This window comes from Choloepus didactylus, chromosome 1 (genome assembly GCF_015220235.1).
Source record: "Choloepus didactylus isolate mChoDid1 chromosome 1, mChoDid1.pri, whole genome shotgun sequence".
Classification (NCBI taxonomy): domain Eukaryota; kingdom Metazoa; phylum Chordata; class Mammalia; order Pilosa; family Megalonychidae; genus Choloepus; species Choloepus didactylus.
The window spans coordinates 121,178,369-121,196,179 of record NC_051307.1 but is presented as its reverse complement, the minus strand read 5'-3'; the positions used below and the strand labels follow the sequence as shown (position 1 = coordinate 121,196,179).

General features: G+C 39.0%; 1 protein-coding gene across 5 annotated transcripts in view; it reads left to right on the top strand.

Annotated features, from left to right (window-relative positions):
• FNDC3B (fibronectin type III domain containing 3B) overlaps positions 1-17,811 on the top strand; it is a 370,299-nt gene that overhangs the window by 345,894 nt on the left and 6,594 nt on the right. For all 5 annotated transcript variants that reach the window (XM_037840631.1, XM_037840625.1, XM_037840597.1 and 2 more), the window contains 2 exons: positions 8,752-8,918; positions 11,560-11,687. In XM_037840631.1, the coding sequence (XP_037696559.1) occupies positions 8,752-8,918; positions 11,560-11,687 (295 nt within the window). The remainder of the gene's footprint in view (positions 1-8,751; positions 8,919-11,559; positions 11,688-17,811) is intronic.

Sequence of the window (17,811 nt, the reverse complement as noted above, 5' to 3'; positions counted from 1 at the left end):
GACAGAAAATCCTCTGCATAAAGAAACCCTGGAAGAATACACACCAGGAAACTTCTAGAAGTGGTTGAGATGTTTGGGCACTGGGGATGAGTGAACTTTTTCAGTGTATACCTTTTATAAAATAAATTCCTTAGATTTCTCATGGCATGTTGCTAAATTAAATGAAATGGATGTAAGGCAACCAGCTTGGACAGAGCCCATCAGAGACCCTTCAGTATTAGTTTCCTTTGCTTCCCCAGACTAGGCACTGATTCACATGATCACCTTTACTGGATAAAGGGTGTTTTTTTTTTAGTATTATTATTATTACGTTCAACCACCAGAAGGCAGTTGTTGTTCTCTATGGGGGTGTCAGCTCTTTGTTGTAATCCCATTTCTCTTACCAAATTTCTAGATGTGACTAGAGGCATGTCCTTTAAGTTCTTTTTTGCTTTAGTATCTTTCTATACAAAATGGACCTAATGATGCCTGTCTCTAGTCTCTGATTAATGGGGAAAAAAAAATGGTTTCAAAAACATTTTTATTACCTAGCAAAAGGAGTATAAAAACTCAGCCTATTAAATAAAGAACATTGCTAGATTAGTCATTTTTCAGGCTAAAATGTCTAGGCACAGGCAGAAGTGAGGGGTAATAAATGAACTGTTTGAGATTTAATTGGGATCAGAAGTGGAATTCGGGTTACAATTTTTACTTCCAAGCTATTAAAAAGAGGAAAAAAAAAAAACGGAATTGGATAGCATTTTCATGACCGTTATTGCTAAATCAGGTAGGGTTGAGGCAAGGCCACTAAAACAGAAGTAGGCAAACAGAAGAAATCTCAAAAACTATGGACTGAGTATCCTTGAAGATGAAATTTGTTGCGTATATTTGAAAGCAAAGTAGAAAAGTGGTAGGTTTTGAGGTTCTCAGGTGGTCTTTAGAGATTCTAGTCAACCTTTCTTTGAATATAAATAAATCTTTTTTAATATATCAATGTCTAAAGCACAGTGTAAACAAAAAAATAGGAAATAGGAAATTTTTTCTTCTTCTTTATTCTGTGTAGAGAATTTCCACCTATCAGTAACTCTAGTGACATTTTATATCATCAAAAAGTAGCATAAAAATACAGCCCATGAACCTAAGTATGTTGCAGCGTGAACAATCACAGGCTTAAAGGTTCATACACAGCTGGGGAAATGGGAATAGGAAATTAACCCTTTTTTCTCATTTGTCTTTTGTAAGTAGTTCTTGGCACCTTCCTGCCCAGTTGGCAAGCAAAGACTGTCACCAGCATCAAAATCAGTTTAGGAAAAGCACCTTCCCTGCCTTGGGTGACCCCACCTGATACCATCTGCTTCCATCTGCATCTACATAGACATGCTAGGACTCGGTGTTCTTGGCTGAGTGGGGGCGCATACTATACATTCCTATTTTGAACATCCAAATAGCCTCCATTCGCAGGTGCCACTTAGTACTGTAGGAAATTCACACACAAACACAATCCAGGGAGCCCAGGTAAATTAGGCAAAAAATAAAAAGCAATGACACATCATTGTTAGTGAATAGAACTGTAGTGAGCTTATTAATAGCTGTTGATTTGTAATATTGTGAAACATGTTTTGAAAGATGCCACTTGCAGGTCTTTAGTAGAACAGGCCATTTTAGGTCAGCAGGTTAAATCATTTTGAGGAGTTAATATTAATGGACTGCTATTAACCTCTAGGGATTATAAGAGAGCAACAAGATAGCAAACACAAAAACCTAAGCATTGTATCTTATTTTCTACTGCGAATTTAAGACTATCCTTAATAAGACTTTAGCCATTCAGAGGATTCTAGGATATTTCTTTTGAAACAAAACACTTTTAAGGAAACACCTTAAAATGAAATCATTTCCTTCTGAAATGATTTAAAATAAAGGACCACTTAAAGTTGTAACATGCCTGGACTTCCTTCATTTGCAATTCAGTGTAGAAAAAGTCATCTTTCACGATGTTAAAATTAAAGTTTTAAATACCAAGGTTAAAAGTACAACCTTCTCCTAGAATTTCTTAATGTTAAGAGTCTCTTTTTTCTTTTTCCTAGTGTATATTTAGTAAGGAATTGTAGGATTTACTTGTTTGGTTTTTTTTCATTTGGATCTCATAAAAATTTTTGTCAGGGGAGCAAGATAGTTATTACTGTTGGGAGTATCTGGAAAGTGAGCCTTGGAGAGTTATGTCACTTGTTCAAGTTCACAGTGAAGGTAACAGCCTCCCCCATCTGGCCAAGGTCTTTGTACTCCTTGTACTCCTGAAATCTGACCTACTCCTCCCTCCCCCCATCCAGTACTCTGGAAGGGCGAGCAGAATAAGCAAAATCATTTTGTATTCACAGATACAGAGAATATTCTTTTAAATCATTGAAAAGTCACCAACTTTAAAACCTATGCTTACTTATCACCTGTTTTATTTTAAGAAGACATAACAGTCAAAGCTAAAGCAAGTTGGGGGCAGAGCCATAAAAAATTAATTTAGACTGAAAACTCTTAATGACCCAGTGCTCTGTTGATGCATCCCCTTCCCAAGTAAATATTTTTGGTACAGGAGAGCATTTCTCTCCCATTTTTCCCTTTTCTAAGTAAAAATGCCCAAATTTTCATGTAATGGGCAGAATTTTTATAAGACCTACTGCTACCATCTTCTTCTGTTCTCAGCAGCAGCTCTTAGCCTGAGTTTGGCAGGATAGGATGGATGCAATTCACATTTGCAACTTTTCTCTTCAAGTCAAGAAGTATAAGGGAATGTAAGGTAGAGAGATGTCATCCTCCAGGCTTCTCCAACTTTAAGTAAAAGATAAATAATTCATGAAGCTTGATGCTTTGTTATTAACAAATAGTGTTACTGACAATGGCATCTCACATGAGCACTTACAAGTGCTAGGCATTGTTTAATGGGTTCTCCTTGGACTATCTCATTTAATTCTCACAACAGCCTATGAGTTACATACTGTTATCAGGCCCATTTTACAAAGGAGCTAACAGCTGACCCAGCTGCAGAGCCTGAACTCAAACCCAGCTCTGCTGACTGCAGAGCCCCAGCCTCACACAGCAGAACACGAGCCACTGGGGCAGTACCACAGTGAAGCCCCACAATGTTTCCTGCCCTGTCCTCTTACTCAGTCCTCACAGTAGACCTGGGTCATGGGGCTGAGAGAGACTGCCTGCTTAAAGATGAGGGAAAAGACTTGGAGTGGTTAGAACCTCTTGGGCTCACAGTATTCATGGTGAGCAGTGGGGCTGTCTCTTAAACTCATGTCTGCCCACTCGTGGTCTCATGTACCCCTTTTCCTGCAGCACTGCACGGCTGCTCCTTAGAGGCAATATTACAGGACCTAAAGGTCCAGTTTTTAGCCTCAAGGAGGTTCATGGCCATAAGCAGCTGGGGTTGGGGATAGAGTAGCAAACCCCTCAGAGGCATTTCCAGTGTGAGCCCAGGGTTCCTGGGCTACCTTTATGGAGCTAATGATGCCACTGGGGGTGCCTGTGGCTGCATATGTCTCAGCCTGAACTGATATTCAAATTGTTCAGTGACTTTATTGAGCACATACTACATCCCATGATGGATCTATGCCACCTGCTATAGATCCATTATTTGTTACCCTTGTCAGCACAGGAGCACTCATGTAATGAAAATGACAGAGGAAACATTTCATTTTTGCTCCTTGGCCACTAAATTATGCTTGTAACGACTGGCACAGGCCATAACAGATGCAGCAGAATGTCACAAATTCAGACTGACATATTCCTGTTGGAGCATAAGCCACTAACGGCCCCCTAGCCTAGAGAAAAGCCTGCACATCGGGAGCAGAGAGCCATAGCCAGTCCTTGGGGTATCTCACCTTGACTTAAAGGTGAAGTCCTGGATATTGGTTCACTGTGGCACTCTTGTTCAGAGTTAGGAACATTGGATTATACTAACAATGACCACTTACTGAGCCCTTAGAATGTATGGGCTGAATGCTGAGCATTTTACCCACATTATGTCATTTGACTCTTAAGACAACCCATGAGGGAGATAGTCTCCCATTTTGCAGATGGGAAGAACTGGCACTTAGCAGGGGCATGTGATTTGGCTGTGAAGGGCAGAGATGAGATTAGAGTCCAGGTCTTCCAAGTGTACATCCCTGTGCTCTACCACCTCCAAACAGCAGTTTGGAAGTGAAGGATGGTCTGGTCTTGATCAGTCACAAACTAGGGAAGAGGCCCAGGGTGTAGCAGGTGTGACTCCCCAGATAGTAAACCCTGTCTCCTCGGCTACACCCACCCTCAGAAATCCACATGTTGAGGTCTCAGTGAGAGGCTTTGCAGTCTCCTGTTGGTTATGGAGGCATGTCAGGTGCTCCGGGATCCTCACCATTCCCTAAGGAGAGCACTCTTCCCCCTCTCCCGGGTTTGGGACAGTGTACAATGAAGTAGTGTGGACCCGGGGCTGAGGTGCATAAACGTGTATAGGATCCAAGCACTGAACCTGGGCATTCCTCATAGAAGGGGGAAGGGTTCTGCAGAGTTGCGTGGATGCTGACCTCTCCACAGTAAAGTCTTGCTCTAAGCTCAGAATCCTGGGGTGCACTTTAAACATGGAGCCTCCAGCACTTAATCACTGTGTGTTGGGATGTTTAGTATGTTTAATTCTATCACGAAAGGCCTCTGGCTTACTTATTAATGAGTTTTTAAATTAAGTTGGTCTTTTTTGAAAAAGGTTTAGGCGAGAGAAAAAAACTAAGTTGGTCTTCGTAAAACAAATACTTGATGAATATTTTCAATCTCTGCCAGAGTGGTTCTGGCCATAAGGTGTTAAGCTACAGAGCCTCCCAGAGAGGCCACCACACAACCAGCCATAAATCACTGTTTCTGAAAAAAGATTTTCTCTTCTCCTGTCCCTTGGAATGATAGAAAATAATTGTAGAATTGGGTTGAAAGAGGAACTGTATTTTTGTATTGGTTAATGTGCTTTCTGTTATGTTTTAGTTGGCCTTTCTCGCTTGTTATTTGAGGAGCAGAGGGAAACATGTCACTGTTAACATATACATTTTGTGCTATAGCTTACCAGAAAGAAATTTAGGACCACCAGACATTTATTTGTGGCCTACTCGGTGTCAGGGCTGGAGCTTTCACATGGGCAGAGTTCATCCCCACCACAGGGTATGAGGAAGGTATCATTGCCCACACTACACCGTCAGGAAATGGTGTGTGAGAGCAGGTAAAAAGCCTGACCGAGGGACCCCCGTGCCGGGGTGTGGTCGGCAAGGTTGACTCTTTCCACCCAGGAGAAAAGAAAATGACCTGTGTTGGCTGACAGTGACATATGATGGTCTCTCAAAAGGTGGTGTTTTTAAAATCCCATTCTCAATGTTATAAAATAATTATAACCAACACATATTGAGTGATTATTACATATCAGGACTATTCTAAGCACTTTTCATGTATTAATCCAATTAAACCTCACAGTTATTCACATTGCACAGAGGAAAAAATTGAGGCCAAAAGAGGTCAAATGGCTTGCTAGTGTTCCTTAGCCTACAGAGAAGTTCTCGTGCTAGAACTGACATTTATTGAGAGTGTTATCAAGTACCTAGATCTTTGGTAATGTTCATCTCAAGATTAAAACCCTTAAAACAATTAGACATATAGTGCCAAATTAGCTGTTATCATAGAAGATCATATTTTCAGAAACCTAAAACTGAGGAATGAGATCTTATGAAGGATTTTATTTTCTTATTTATGAACTGACCCATGTAAAGTTTAACTAGAATCCATATACGGAATTGCCATCACTGTCTTTTAACATCTCTTTGTGGCCCTTGGTCACACCTTAGAGAGATACGTGGGGCACATCCTCAGAGGGTGCTGGGTGCAGCATCGTGCTTCACTGCTCGCTGCCTGCTGACCTGGTCACCTCCTCAGGGTGTGGTCCCTGAGAGGATAAGACATACCTGATTCTTTAGGTGGGCACTGGAGTCAGATTGACACTGTTGATGCTTTGCTTTGGGATGTTTTTCTCAAAACTCAGGATTTCTGATATCTCCTCCTCCCCATCCCACCACCTAAAACTCTCAAGGTTCCTAAGCCCACTCAGGATAGACCCTGTATCCTGCTCATCGTCTTCTCCCCACCACTTAGGGTTCAATATCTGCTTAATTACTTGGCATAGGAATGGGGTTACCAGCCATTTTGGCTAGTCCCTTGTACACTTGGAGAATAAAATAAGAATTCCCCTACCCCCTAGAACTTTTTCCCATGCCGTTTTTGGGGAAGAGAAGTCAGACAAAGCAGTCATAGCCTTCATCAGAGCAACAAGCAGATCGTGATTTAGTACCATAGTAGACAGTGGACTAAATTAAAGGACTGTTCAGATATATCTATATCTAGAAAAGGCCAGAGAATGAAAGAGCGACCCCTTTCTCTCTCCTTCTCAACTCCCTTCTGCTGGGAGCCTGTCAGTTCCCAATTTCCCCTCCAAGGGGAACTCCAGCTTCAAAGTAGGCCCCTTGCAGCTTCCTAATTCTGCCTTCACTGAATGCAAAGATGGTTAAACTTGAAACTTTGTAGTCTGTTTAAATGCCACCTGCAGAACCTTCAGAGTTATTCTAGCTTACTTCTAGAAGCAAACACAGCCTTTCTGTGTTTCTGAGTAACACAATTCAGGGACATGAACAAATGCTCCAATGGCAAAATTTAAATCTACGGTGCTTTTTATAAATAGACATGCATCTTTTAAAAGATTAAGTAAAATACTGTGGTACAAGCACAAAATAAGACATTAAAGGAACTTTGCAAATAGCTAGTCCAGAAGCAGCAATTTTTTTATGTATTAGAGAGTCAATATGTATGCTATTTGCTCAATGTAGATTGTACTCCAAAATTAGAGTATTGAATCTGCTTCAGTAAATTTCTTTGTGACTGTGAGTGCTGCTGCCTACACATATAATTAAATCAGGGAACAAATGTATATGGAACTTATTTTCAAAAGGAAATGCTCTCTGTACGCTGTGGCATGGCAGGGAAGCAGTACTGTTCTTAATGTTCTCCCCAAGCTCCTTTAAAACTGAGATTTATTGCAAATTTCTAAAGAAGATGTAACGTTTATACTTCTTAAAACCTGAGTTCCATTTTGTGGTATAATTAAGGGCAGTTACTCCTGTTAGAGATTCTAGCCCAGGTGAGGCTAAGTTAATAAATAGCTGTTTGCCTCTAGCATTAGCAAGGGGTATCTTCATTAACGTGCTGATGTGTCAAGAGCACTAAATAGGTTGCTATGGTATTTGTGGTTTTCAGACTGGACTCTGGCTCCCTGAAATTAAAAATGTTCAACCCTCAATAAGACACACTTCCTTACACAGGAAAGCAGAAGAAACATTAAATAGGTAAAATGATGGAGCTGAAAACCTCAATAGCAAAGGCTGGTGAATGCATGGATGTTTTAAGTATAGACTCTGATCGGTTTTGTAAAAATATTGGTTATTCTGTATAGCTACATCTATATATCTCTGTCCATCCTGAAGGACTGTTTTCCAACACATGGAAAAGCTGTCACCTTCAGAAAACCCTGCTCACATACAGGACAAACCAACCCACTGGGACTAGGTCTTATTCATCTCTGAATTAGCAAATGTTCAAGAAGTGTTTGCTAATTGAACAAATACAGTATCAGACCTTATGAACTGTAATTCTATCACTGACCAACTTCCATTAGTATCTGAAGACAGTTGGTTGTCCTCAGATGCTGAATCAGAGCACTGAAAACCCGGCGAATCAGTCAGCTGTTCAGGAACAAGGCAGTGTGATTGGGTTAACTAGTGTAGTGGTCTCAAAGTGTCCCGATACCAGCAGGGTTCAGATCCCAGACCTACTAAAGATCATGGATAACTTTGGAGAAGTTATGTTATTTCCAAAATATCAGTTAGCCATAAGAAGACAAATGAAGCCACTAAATTTTAGTTGTAAATAATCCAGTTTTATTGTGAAAATGTTGATTTTTCAAGCCCTTAGAGGGAAACACCTGAAAGGTGAGGCCTTATTGTTTATCCTGATGCGTTCTATGCTTGTATATTGTGGAAATACTAATTAGCAGAGAAGTACAAAATATTCCTGGGTCAGGTGGGAGAAGGAACCAGTAGCTGCCAGTCTAAACTGTCCAGCCCTCCTGTGCTGTTTTTCTGTTATTTTGATTAACCTGATGGATGATTCTGAGGACATTTTTCTAATGCATTGCCTCAAAGATCCATATGATAAATTTTCTCTTACCAGTTTAGGAAAGCTAAATAAGGCTTAAAATTAAAAGAATTTTCTAGTTAAACCTGTTATTTAGAAAATTTAGTTAAAAAGGGACATTTTATTGCTCATTTCCCCAGTTAACATTAGTGTCATTGCCCTAATACATGGTAGAGGTAAAATAACATATTAGATTACATAGATGTTACCATTATGGAAGATTTGAAAATTCTGTTTTTATATTAGTAAATAAGCAACTGATATTCTAGAATCTAGACTATAATTAAAGGAATCTCATTTCTAAGGTTTATATGAGCTTAGATTTGTATTTTTATTTTCTGTAAACATGTGCTAGACATGACACTAAAACTTAGCCATAATATAACCATTTGATTATTAACTCAGACTGTATGAAAAATGTTTACTAAGTTGGCCTACTCTGCTCCACGTGTTTGTGTTATTACTAGTTTCTTGTCAATAATGAAAATATAGATAGATAATGGATTCTGCTCCTTCTTCTAGGTTTATTTCTATCTACAGAGGACCCAGCCACACCTATAAGGTCCAGAGACTGACGGAATTCACCTGCTACTCCTTCAGAATCCAGGCAGCCAGCGATGCTGGGGAGGGGCCCTTCTCAGAAACCTACACTTTCAGCACAACCAAAAGTGTCCCTCCCGCCATCAAAGGTTCGTAGACGGTGTATACCATCATGCTTTCCTTTAGAATAGGGGATTGTTGAGAGTTAAGGTATGAAGCTCAATTCTGAACTTAAATATGCTCTTCTGATGTCAATACAAGAGAATCAAAAAAGACATTAAAAAAGGTTAAGAAATGGGTTGTCTGGGGAAATGAGAGGCCTTAGAGGAGAGGGCCCTGCAGATCATGATTTTTCTCAAGCATATATAAATGATTATTACAAAAACTCAATAGTCAGACATTCTTCTCCCCACAAGAGACTGGTGGACAAAGATACAGACCTGAGCAAAACAGCTTTGGGTTCAAAATAGAGTGAATTCCTGGTGTAATAGCACGTAAGACAGTTTATCAAGGAAGGTGTAAGAATCTTCTTTCCCAGAGATATTCAGGAGGAGCGAAGGTTGGCATTCATCTTTGGATAACTTTGGTGCCTTGAGATTGAGATCTGACTTAGGTAACTTCAGCAGCCTTTTCTCCCTGTTCCACGAGTCTGTAACTGGAGAGATGCTTTTGGAAAGCTGTGGCATCTCTTCTGGAAGGAGATATGGAAAGCATCTGGGTCTTATCTCCATGAGTATTTGTCTTGTGGCTCATGAGTGACTAGTTTACTACTCTGCCCCCTTTGCGCAGTCAGGGAGTGCAGAAGGCACAAGACTTACACATAAAGAGGTCTTCTCCTTTATTCTCTAGAAGTGAACAGAAGCCACTCTGCCTAGACCCTTTGCTCCACTAGATCTGCTGAACCCTTATCCATCTCTCCACCCTCCCACCCCCATTCCCATCCACAGAGTTAGTCTCTGCCTGTCTATTCAGCAGACTATGAGGCAGGGCCAATACAGCAGCAGGGGCAGAAGCTTGCTCGGCCCATTCCACCAGCTTTAGGCCTTCTCTCCCAAATATCATGGTTCTTATAGAGGTCCCTTTTGTACGTTTTTAGGTGGCTGGGCAGCACAAGTGGCTTAATCTAGATGCTGCTCAAAATGACCCTGAGGCTGACAGATAGACAACAGCCCACCTGACGCATGTTTTACGTGGTTAAAAATGAGAGTTTGCTCTATTGTTTGGGTAGCTAAGAGAGTGAGCACAACCCATAGAAAAGACCATATTGTGTTTGGCCCAGAAACATGGCCATTGGACTCCCTCCCACTTCTTCCATACCAGGAGCTCTGTCACCTACTACCGGGGCAGCAGAGTTGAAAGAAGGCTGCAGGGCTTCTAGGACCTGAGTCAGGTCCTACTTGGTCTCTGCAAAGGGTTCCCATAGCTCCTTCCAGGGCTAGTTTAAGGTAAATACCTGCCTCCTGCTTCCATGGCCCTCAGCTCCAGAAGCTATCTGGTAGTTGCTTCCTTATGTGACTAAAGAAACTGTGTAAAAATACGTACACATGCAAGGCCGCCCCTTGCTGGGTCGTTTTGGCAGTAAATGCCCTGTGTTTTAGTTGTCACAGAAAACATTCCTGAACACGCTATGGTTACTTTGTTTCTTGGTAACAAGGAAGGTTTGCCGCATTTACCAATTAGCAAACTGCAAGTGACTCATGGTGGGAATTCATTCTGTAGTAAGTAGACACTGTATTGTTAGCACTTCCATTTCGTGGTACTTTTATTTCAGAAGGACACCGTCCCCACACTAGCATGTGACTCAGTCTTCTTCCTCTCACTCATATTCATGAAATTGTTGTCTTAGTTGGAGTACTCTTTAGTCTTATTGGATTCTTTAGTTTTTCCATAAGTTGCCAAATAATTCCAACACACTGAATTTTTTTTTTTTAGGAAAACCTTTATTTTTCTAATACAGTATTCTACCAAGATTATAAGTAGAAATAACTGTTTCTATAGAATTCATTTTATGTATTTAGGAATTATATCATGACAGGGTTCAGAGAGAGAGGTTACATATTCTAGTTACAAAACAAAAATATCAGATGTATTAAACTATATAGAGCATAAGCTATGAGAAGATACAAGAAAACATTTAAGTGCTTTATTAAAGCTCAATATAACTTAGCTTTAAACCAGAATGATGGGTACAGTAGGTGAAAAATAGATATTGAAGCCCTTTTAAAGTTGTATATGTGTCTTAATTTTAAAAGGGTTTCAATGCTGCCCATTCTCTGGGACTTCTCTCAAATGTCACCTGCTCTTCAGACCAGAAGTACTCTTTCCCCTCCCCTGGAATTCCCTAACATTTTGTTGAACCTTTTGTCTTAACCTGCCTGGCATTATATTTCTTTTTGTCCTTTTCTCATACCTTCCAGCCCTGTTCCCACAACCAGACTTTAAATTCCTTGAAAGTAGGGTCAATTTTACCAATTTTTGCATTCCCCAAAGTACCTAACACAGCACCTCAGTCATAGAAGGTGTTCAATATCTGTATGAAAAAATAACTAGAATGTGATCCAGGACAGTTACTAATAGGATAATGAGTGTAGGCTTTTTCAGTGGCTTCCTGGTCAACTCAGTATCTTCTGCGTCCCGCAGACCCCATGCTGGTTCTCTAGGTGGCAAAATTAACTCCTCACCTAGAACAGGCACAGGCACGCTCGCTGTCTTTGGGTTCTTAATGTTATTAAGATATTGTTAATACTGTATGTTGAATTTTGAGCTTAGATGTGTGGCTTTATATTTCAGCACCTCGAGTGACACAGCTAGAAGGAAATTCATGTGAAATTTTATGGGAAACGGTACCACCAATGAAAGGTGATCCTGTCAACTACATTCTGCAAGTATTGGTTGGAAGAGAATCTGAGTACAAACAGGTAAGAAGCAGTGTGTGTGGCACGGGTGTGGCTTGTCACAGGCTGGCTCTGTGCCTCTGCCCCTTGGCAGGAGTGAGTCAGTAACCAGAGAGCTAGGTTTTTCTTAAAATCAACGGTAGAAACTGCCTAACATGTACATGCTACATAGCTCTTTAGGGTGTATACACCCTAATTTACATTTTATTTTGTAAGTGGTTTTAGTTACTGTAAATGTTCAGTTCTCAAGCCTGTTTGTCTCGTAAAAAGTTAGTTTTAACTTCTGTATTTGTATTTGATATTGGCAGTGATGTTGTCAAATGTTAAAGTCTGTATATAATTGCAAACTAAAGTTTTGCTACTGAGAGGTAATAGCAGTTTTGGGGTAGACCATGTCTTTTCTCACTTTTTAATAGAATTTATAATGCGGTAAGGGAGGTGACCCATAAATCCTTGAGGCCCGTAATTCAGAAGTGCTCTAGGTCATTGCTTGTCACCCTTTAATGTGCACAGGGATCACCTAGAGGATTCTACGAAAATGCAAATTCTGATTCAGTAGGTCTGGGGTGAGGCCCAAGATGCTCCATTCCTAACCTACTCTGAGGTGATGCCTATGCTGCTGGTCCATGGACCATAATTTGAGTACAGAGGCTGAATAGATTGCATGATAATCCATGCAAGCACAATTATAATTAAAGATTTCTAAAGTCATTTTTCACAGCCCTGGTTGCCCTTAATTCTTCTAAAGCCACCATAATCATGTCAATTGCTGTGAAAGATTCAGACACTGTAGGTTTCCCATAATGTTCTCTGAGAAGTAACAACCTAATGCAAAATCAGGATACACCATTATTCCATTAGGAATGCTGAGGCCCATTACTTACCAGCATTCTTAACAGGGACATGCATTATATCAAACTCAGGAAGTTGAAGATAATGCCACCTGTCTTACAAAGCATTGATATAGTTTGTTGAGTCTTCTTAGTTCAGCTGTTGAGGTCCCAGATAGAAAGCCCAAGTAGAAAATAATTTGATTTAGACTTTTTGCTAAGTGCTGGTGTTCCTCATATAATAATAAAGAATATTTGCAATAAAAAAATGTGTTAAAAATCAATAGTTTGATAAATTTCACTGTACTTTATTAATGTGAAGTGACAGATGAGAGAATGGCTTTAAACCCATTTTGCAAAACTTTAAAATTTGACATACACCAGTACATATCAGTGTATGATGAAGGCACCAAAATTTCCACCATTCCTCTTAAATAACAGCAAAGACACCATGGTTTCCTTTCATTTTATAGTCTCCATTCTACAATATTGCATAGTAAACAATTTCACATGTGTATCATCTTTCCAGAAAGATATGATTGGTTTTAGGGTATTGGCTCAAATGGAGAGCAGAGGATTCTCCCCACTAGATTTAGTCATCTTTAACACTATTAGCATTTGTGCTGTTCCGTAGCAAGATAAAAATGATTAAAAGATGAGATGTTGGGAAATTTTACAGCATATCATCTGACACTTAACAATAATTCATTTCTCAACCATACATTCACTGCACATTCATCACTGTATCTTAAAAGCCTTTTACGCTGTGTACCATACTTTCCTACCTATTCTTGGAAAAATGTTCTGCTTCTCAAAGTTCTTAAACATTGAAAAGACAGCATTATTTGCTTAATATCCATGCATGTCCGGCATTGCCAAAATACAAAATATTAGGTGAATCCATTCAGCAACTGAAGATCCTATTAGCAGATTTGCTGTTTTGAATCTGCTGTCCTTTAATGTAGTTGGGCATATAAATACTGACTGATATAATAATGCAAAATGATATGTAGGCTTCAAAATATTTCTCTTGTTGAAAACAGGTCGAAACACAGTACTGCAGGGCAGGCTTAGTAGATGGGGATTGGCAGTCTTCATATGACCATGTATTTCCTGCATTTACCAAGAAATGATTAAAGCAAATAGTGGTACATGAAAAGCCACAGTTGAATCAGGGACAATATGTACTGAGTTTTTTGCTTCTCCTTATTCAGTAAGCATTAACTTAGACATGATATTTTGATTGCTTCATTCACTTGTCCTGTATGTGAGATAGGAATGAAACCTATTAATATTATGTGTGCAGAGTAATGGTTAAAATAATTATAGTCCAAGGATACCAGGTAGTGGGCTTTGAATTCATAAAATAAACAAAAGTAAAATGAGGGGCAGTCGTTGCTGTGCTTTACCACACAGAGCTACAGGCTCTAGTGGCACACTGTGTATACCTCAATCACAGTACTAATCAGTCATGTGGGGTCCACTAACATAATGGGCTTGTGTTACTCATTTTTCTGTTCCTGGGGCTGGGACCTAATAGACACTCAGTAAATGTGTCTTGCATGTATGAAAGAGGCAGTTTTAAAATAACAGAATTATACCTGCAGTGTGGTGATAAGAATAAAGTCTAGTTGGGGTGGATTTATAAGTGATATCTGTAACTTAGGTATAAAAGTCACCCATAAAAGGAGGTTGTCTTTCTCCTCCCTAAGCTTATTTTGACAGGCAACATATGGAAAGAGCCAAGGCTTTTTCTGATTTTCTTTTTTGCCTGAAGCATTGACCTTAACCTTGTCTTGTCTCTAGCTGATTAGCCTTCTATTGCTCAGCTATCATGGTATAGGGGCAACAGCTAGTTTTTATCATTAAACAATCTATTATTAATTTGAAGTATTAAATCCTCACTTAAAATTTGACTCTGCATTAGAATGCATGCATATATATAGCTTTTCCACCATTTAACAAACATTCCAACCACAGGCTTTTTCAGGAAGCTTAAAACTCTTTTCAAATAGTATTAATTGTAAAGCACTCTTGAAAACGAGAAGAATTGTATATAAATGTTTTTGACTTTTTTGCACAAGATAATAAGATAAAGACAGTTTAATATATACATAAGAAAAAGTTAAAGCAAAATGATTCATATTCATAATCCTGTTCAGGCAGCAATAACTTTTACAAAAAGATATTAAATAAAAACATTGAAGATGAGAAAAAGGCCAGCAAAATTGCAAGAACTTATTACCTATTGGTGGTCTAAAATTTTTTAAAAATTACTAATGTTCTTAGTGCTCAGCTTTGTTGCATTAAAAAAAAAACATTTGAAGCATCTAAAAATCTGTAGATTTCCACATTATACTTGATGGTATCTCTCTATAAATATTTTTATCTTGTATCATTTTTTAAATGCAGGGTTGGGACATGTATCGATTCTTTGTGTATTGATATCTTCATAAGCGACCATGAGAAAAGATCCTCTCAAAGCAATGTAATAGAGCAAAATTGAGATATTTAAAACCCATCATCATATTCTTAGTTTTTTGAGACTTACAGATGCTTTTAAAAATCCGATGAAAGCCATGACCCCTCACCCCAGAAAATGCACATACATACATCCACTTAAAATTTACATAAAATAAAATTTATGTTCAATTTCAGGGAGTCCATGTATGGGACCTCTGGTTTTTTGAGAAACCTCTGGTTTATTAAGGTGCTTTGTATTGTGAAGGATACCATTGACATGTAACATCTCAGATCTTTTAGGCCCTTTGGGGTGAAAACTGTGTACCCACAGGCAGCAGTCCTCTAGCCAGCCCCTCACCTTTTCTCCTCTGCTCCGGGATAAGGATGCCTGCCAAGCCTGGTGCCCTCAGCAGAGCAGGGCTGCGGGTCAGTGGGGTCCAGTTGAGCCAGGGGGCTTGGGGTCCAGTCTGCCTCCCACAGTCATGTGGTACCAGGGGTATTAACTCGGCTCTGTCATTGCAAGGGTAGAGTTAATAATCCTCTAACTCAGAGTTACTATGTTCTGTCTCACTTTCTGGTTCTTGGAGGAAGGGGTAATAATAAAGAGGTGCAGGTGTTGACCCAGATACGAGCCCTCCAGAAGCCCAGCACAGTTTTCTCACCCATCCTCCCCAAAAGGCTCTCTGTTATTTAAAGGATTTCAACTGTACAGCATGTTTTTCTGTATTAAGGGTCATGGGTTCTTCATTTCAGTTATCTGGGTATTACTTTAAGTGTTCCCATTTTGGAATGAAGATGTCAAAATTACTTTAAAATATATCGCTCATCAAATCAAGAGTAAAAATGGTCTTTGTAAAAATAGTATTACTTATATTCATATTGCAATATTGTGATTGCTTACTTCAATAAAGAAAATCTTAAGTACAGCTATGTCTTTTGAATTAGGTTGAGACAGGAGGAAAAGCTCATAATGGTGCCCCTGTCAAAATGAATGAAAATAAAGAGATAGGCTTGTACAGCCTGCTCCCCTGGCATGGAGGGCTGCATAGTCCAGCAAAGTCGCCTCGGGAGAGAGACAGCTGTGCAGTGGGTATGATGACTTCGGGTTTCTATGGCACAATCGTTTCCTAAATACTTCTGGACTGTAAGCAGCCATGTAGACATGCTGCAAATCCTGTATGTTGTAGGCCCCAAGGTTCCCTGACATCAAGCATTTGTCCTTGAGTGTTACACATGATGCCTGCAAGAGGGTCAAGAGTAGCAGTCTAGCACTTTTTACATAATATTGCATTACATTAAGAAATGATGCCATTTCTTAAATGCCTACAGCATGCCAGGCACTGTTCAGGAGATTTGCTGTATGTTATCCCATTAATCTACCAGTAATCCTATGAGGGGGTTGGTTTCTCATTTGCCAAATCCTGGCACCTTCAAGGAACAGATGTTAATGATATTCACTTCTTAATGGTGTCTGGGGTTTTTGAATTCATAATTTTGTTTTAAATATCCATCAGTTTATTTCTAATCAACATAGGTTTGCCAGAGTAATGACTCTAAATAATTTACTTTCATTTAGCTATATAAAATATGGTTGGCTTATTTTAAGATATACAGCCATGTCATTTTTAAAATTTGATTGACATTTAATTTCATTTTAAAGCCCATCACACTTACTTTCTTTGAACCTGAAAATTCTTAATATTTCCCTTCACTTCTCTCCTTTGATATGTGACTGGCTTTACCATATTGACCCATGTGAATGTGTTGGCTTAAGGACATTGTAATCAGACCCAGGGTAGACAAACTGTGAACTTGCATGCACACTCACATATTTATAGAGCTAAAAGAGTAGTCAGAAGTTTTAATATTTGGAACACCTGTAAAAATTCTTTGCATATTTTTTTCTTTGAGGCCTTTTTAAAAATACTTTAAACTGTTAACATGAAGACATTTGACACAGGTTTTTTCCCCACCTCAAAAAAAGAAATTAATGTCAGCATCTTGTGGGTAATTATTAAAACATTTACTTTAATATAATATTTAAATTATATTTATATACTTTAATATAAATATTTACTTTAATAAAAATTATTAAAATATAGGATATAAAACAACTTAATAATAGAGTACACTGTAAGAGGCCAGAGTTGAGATTAATTATACCCGTTTTACTGGTGAGGCTATTCAAAGGCTTAAAGAGGTTATGTGAGTCTCCCAAGGGCACACAGCTGGTAAGTAGCAGAGCCAGAATTCAAATCAAGACCCCACTAACTCCAAATCCCGTGCTCTGTCCATTATCCAATACTGCCAGCGGTCCCCTCTGCCCTGGGCCTGCCTAAGCTCTTGGCTGTCATTTACTTCCAGTTACTAGACTCTTATTCAGCTCCACGGTTAATTTCTCCATCTCCGTGCCAGTGTCACACTGTCCTCATTAAGAGAGCTTTTTAAAGTGTCTGCCGTCCCCTCCCCCCTTTTCTTCTTGAGTATCTTGGCTATTCTTGATCCATAGTCATATTTTTTTTTAATGATAGTATATATGAATAAAAACATAGCATTCCCAGCCTGTGGAATAGTGTAGTGAGGTAATATGAAAAATGGTATCAATCCTGTGGCTATGATTATTTAAAAACCAAATCAATTGCCATCAAATCTCAAGAACCAGAATCCTCAGGAAATAGGGTTTTGGAATTCATTTAATTTTTTTCTTTTAATCCAAAGGTCCATGTTAAAAATTAAGCAGTGTTGAATATTTCTAAAATGTATTAGAAACTCTGTATTTTCTATCAATATACTTATAATAACTTAATCATTGTTAATGATTCCATTTTTCACAACAATAATTGTGCCTGTATGTA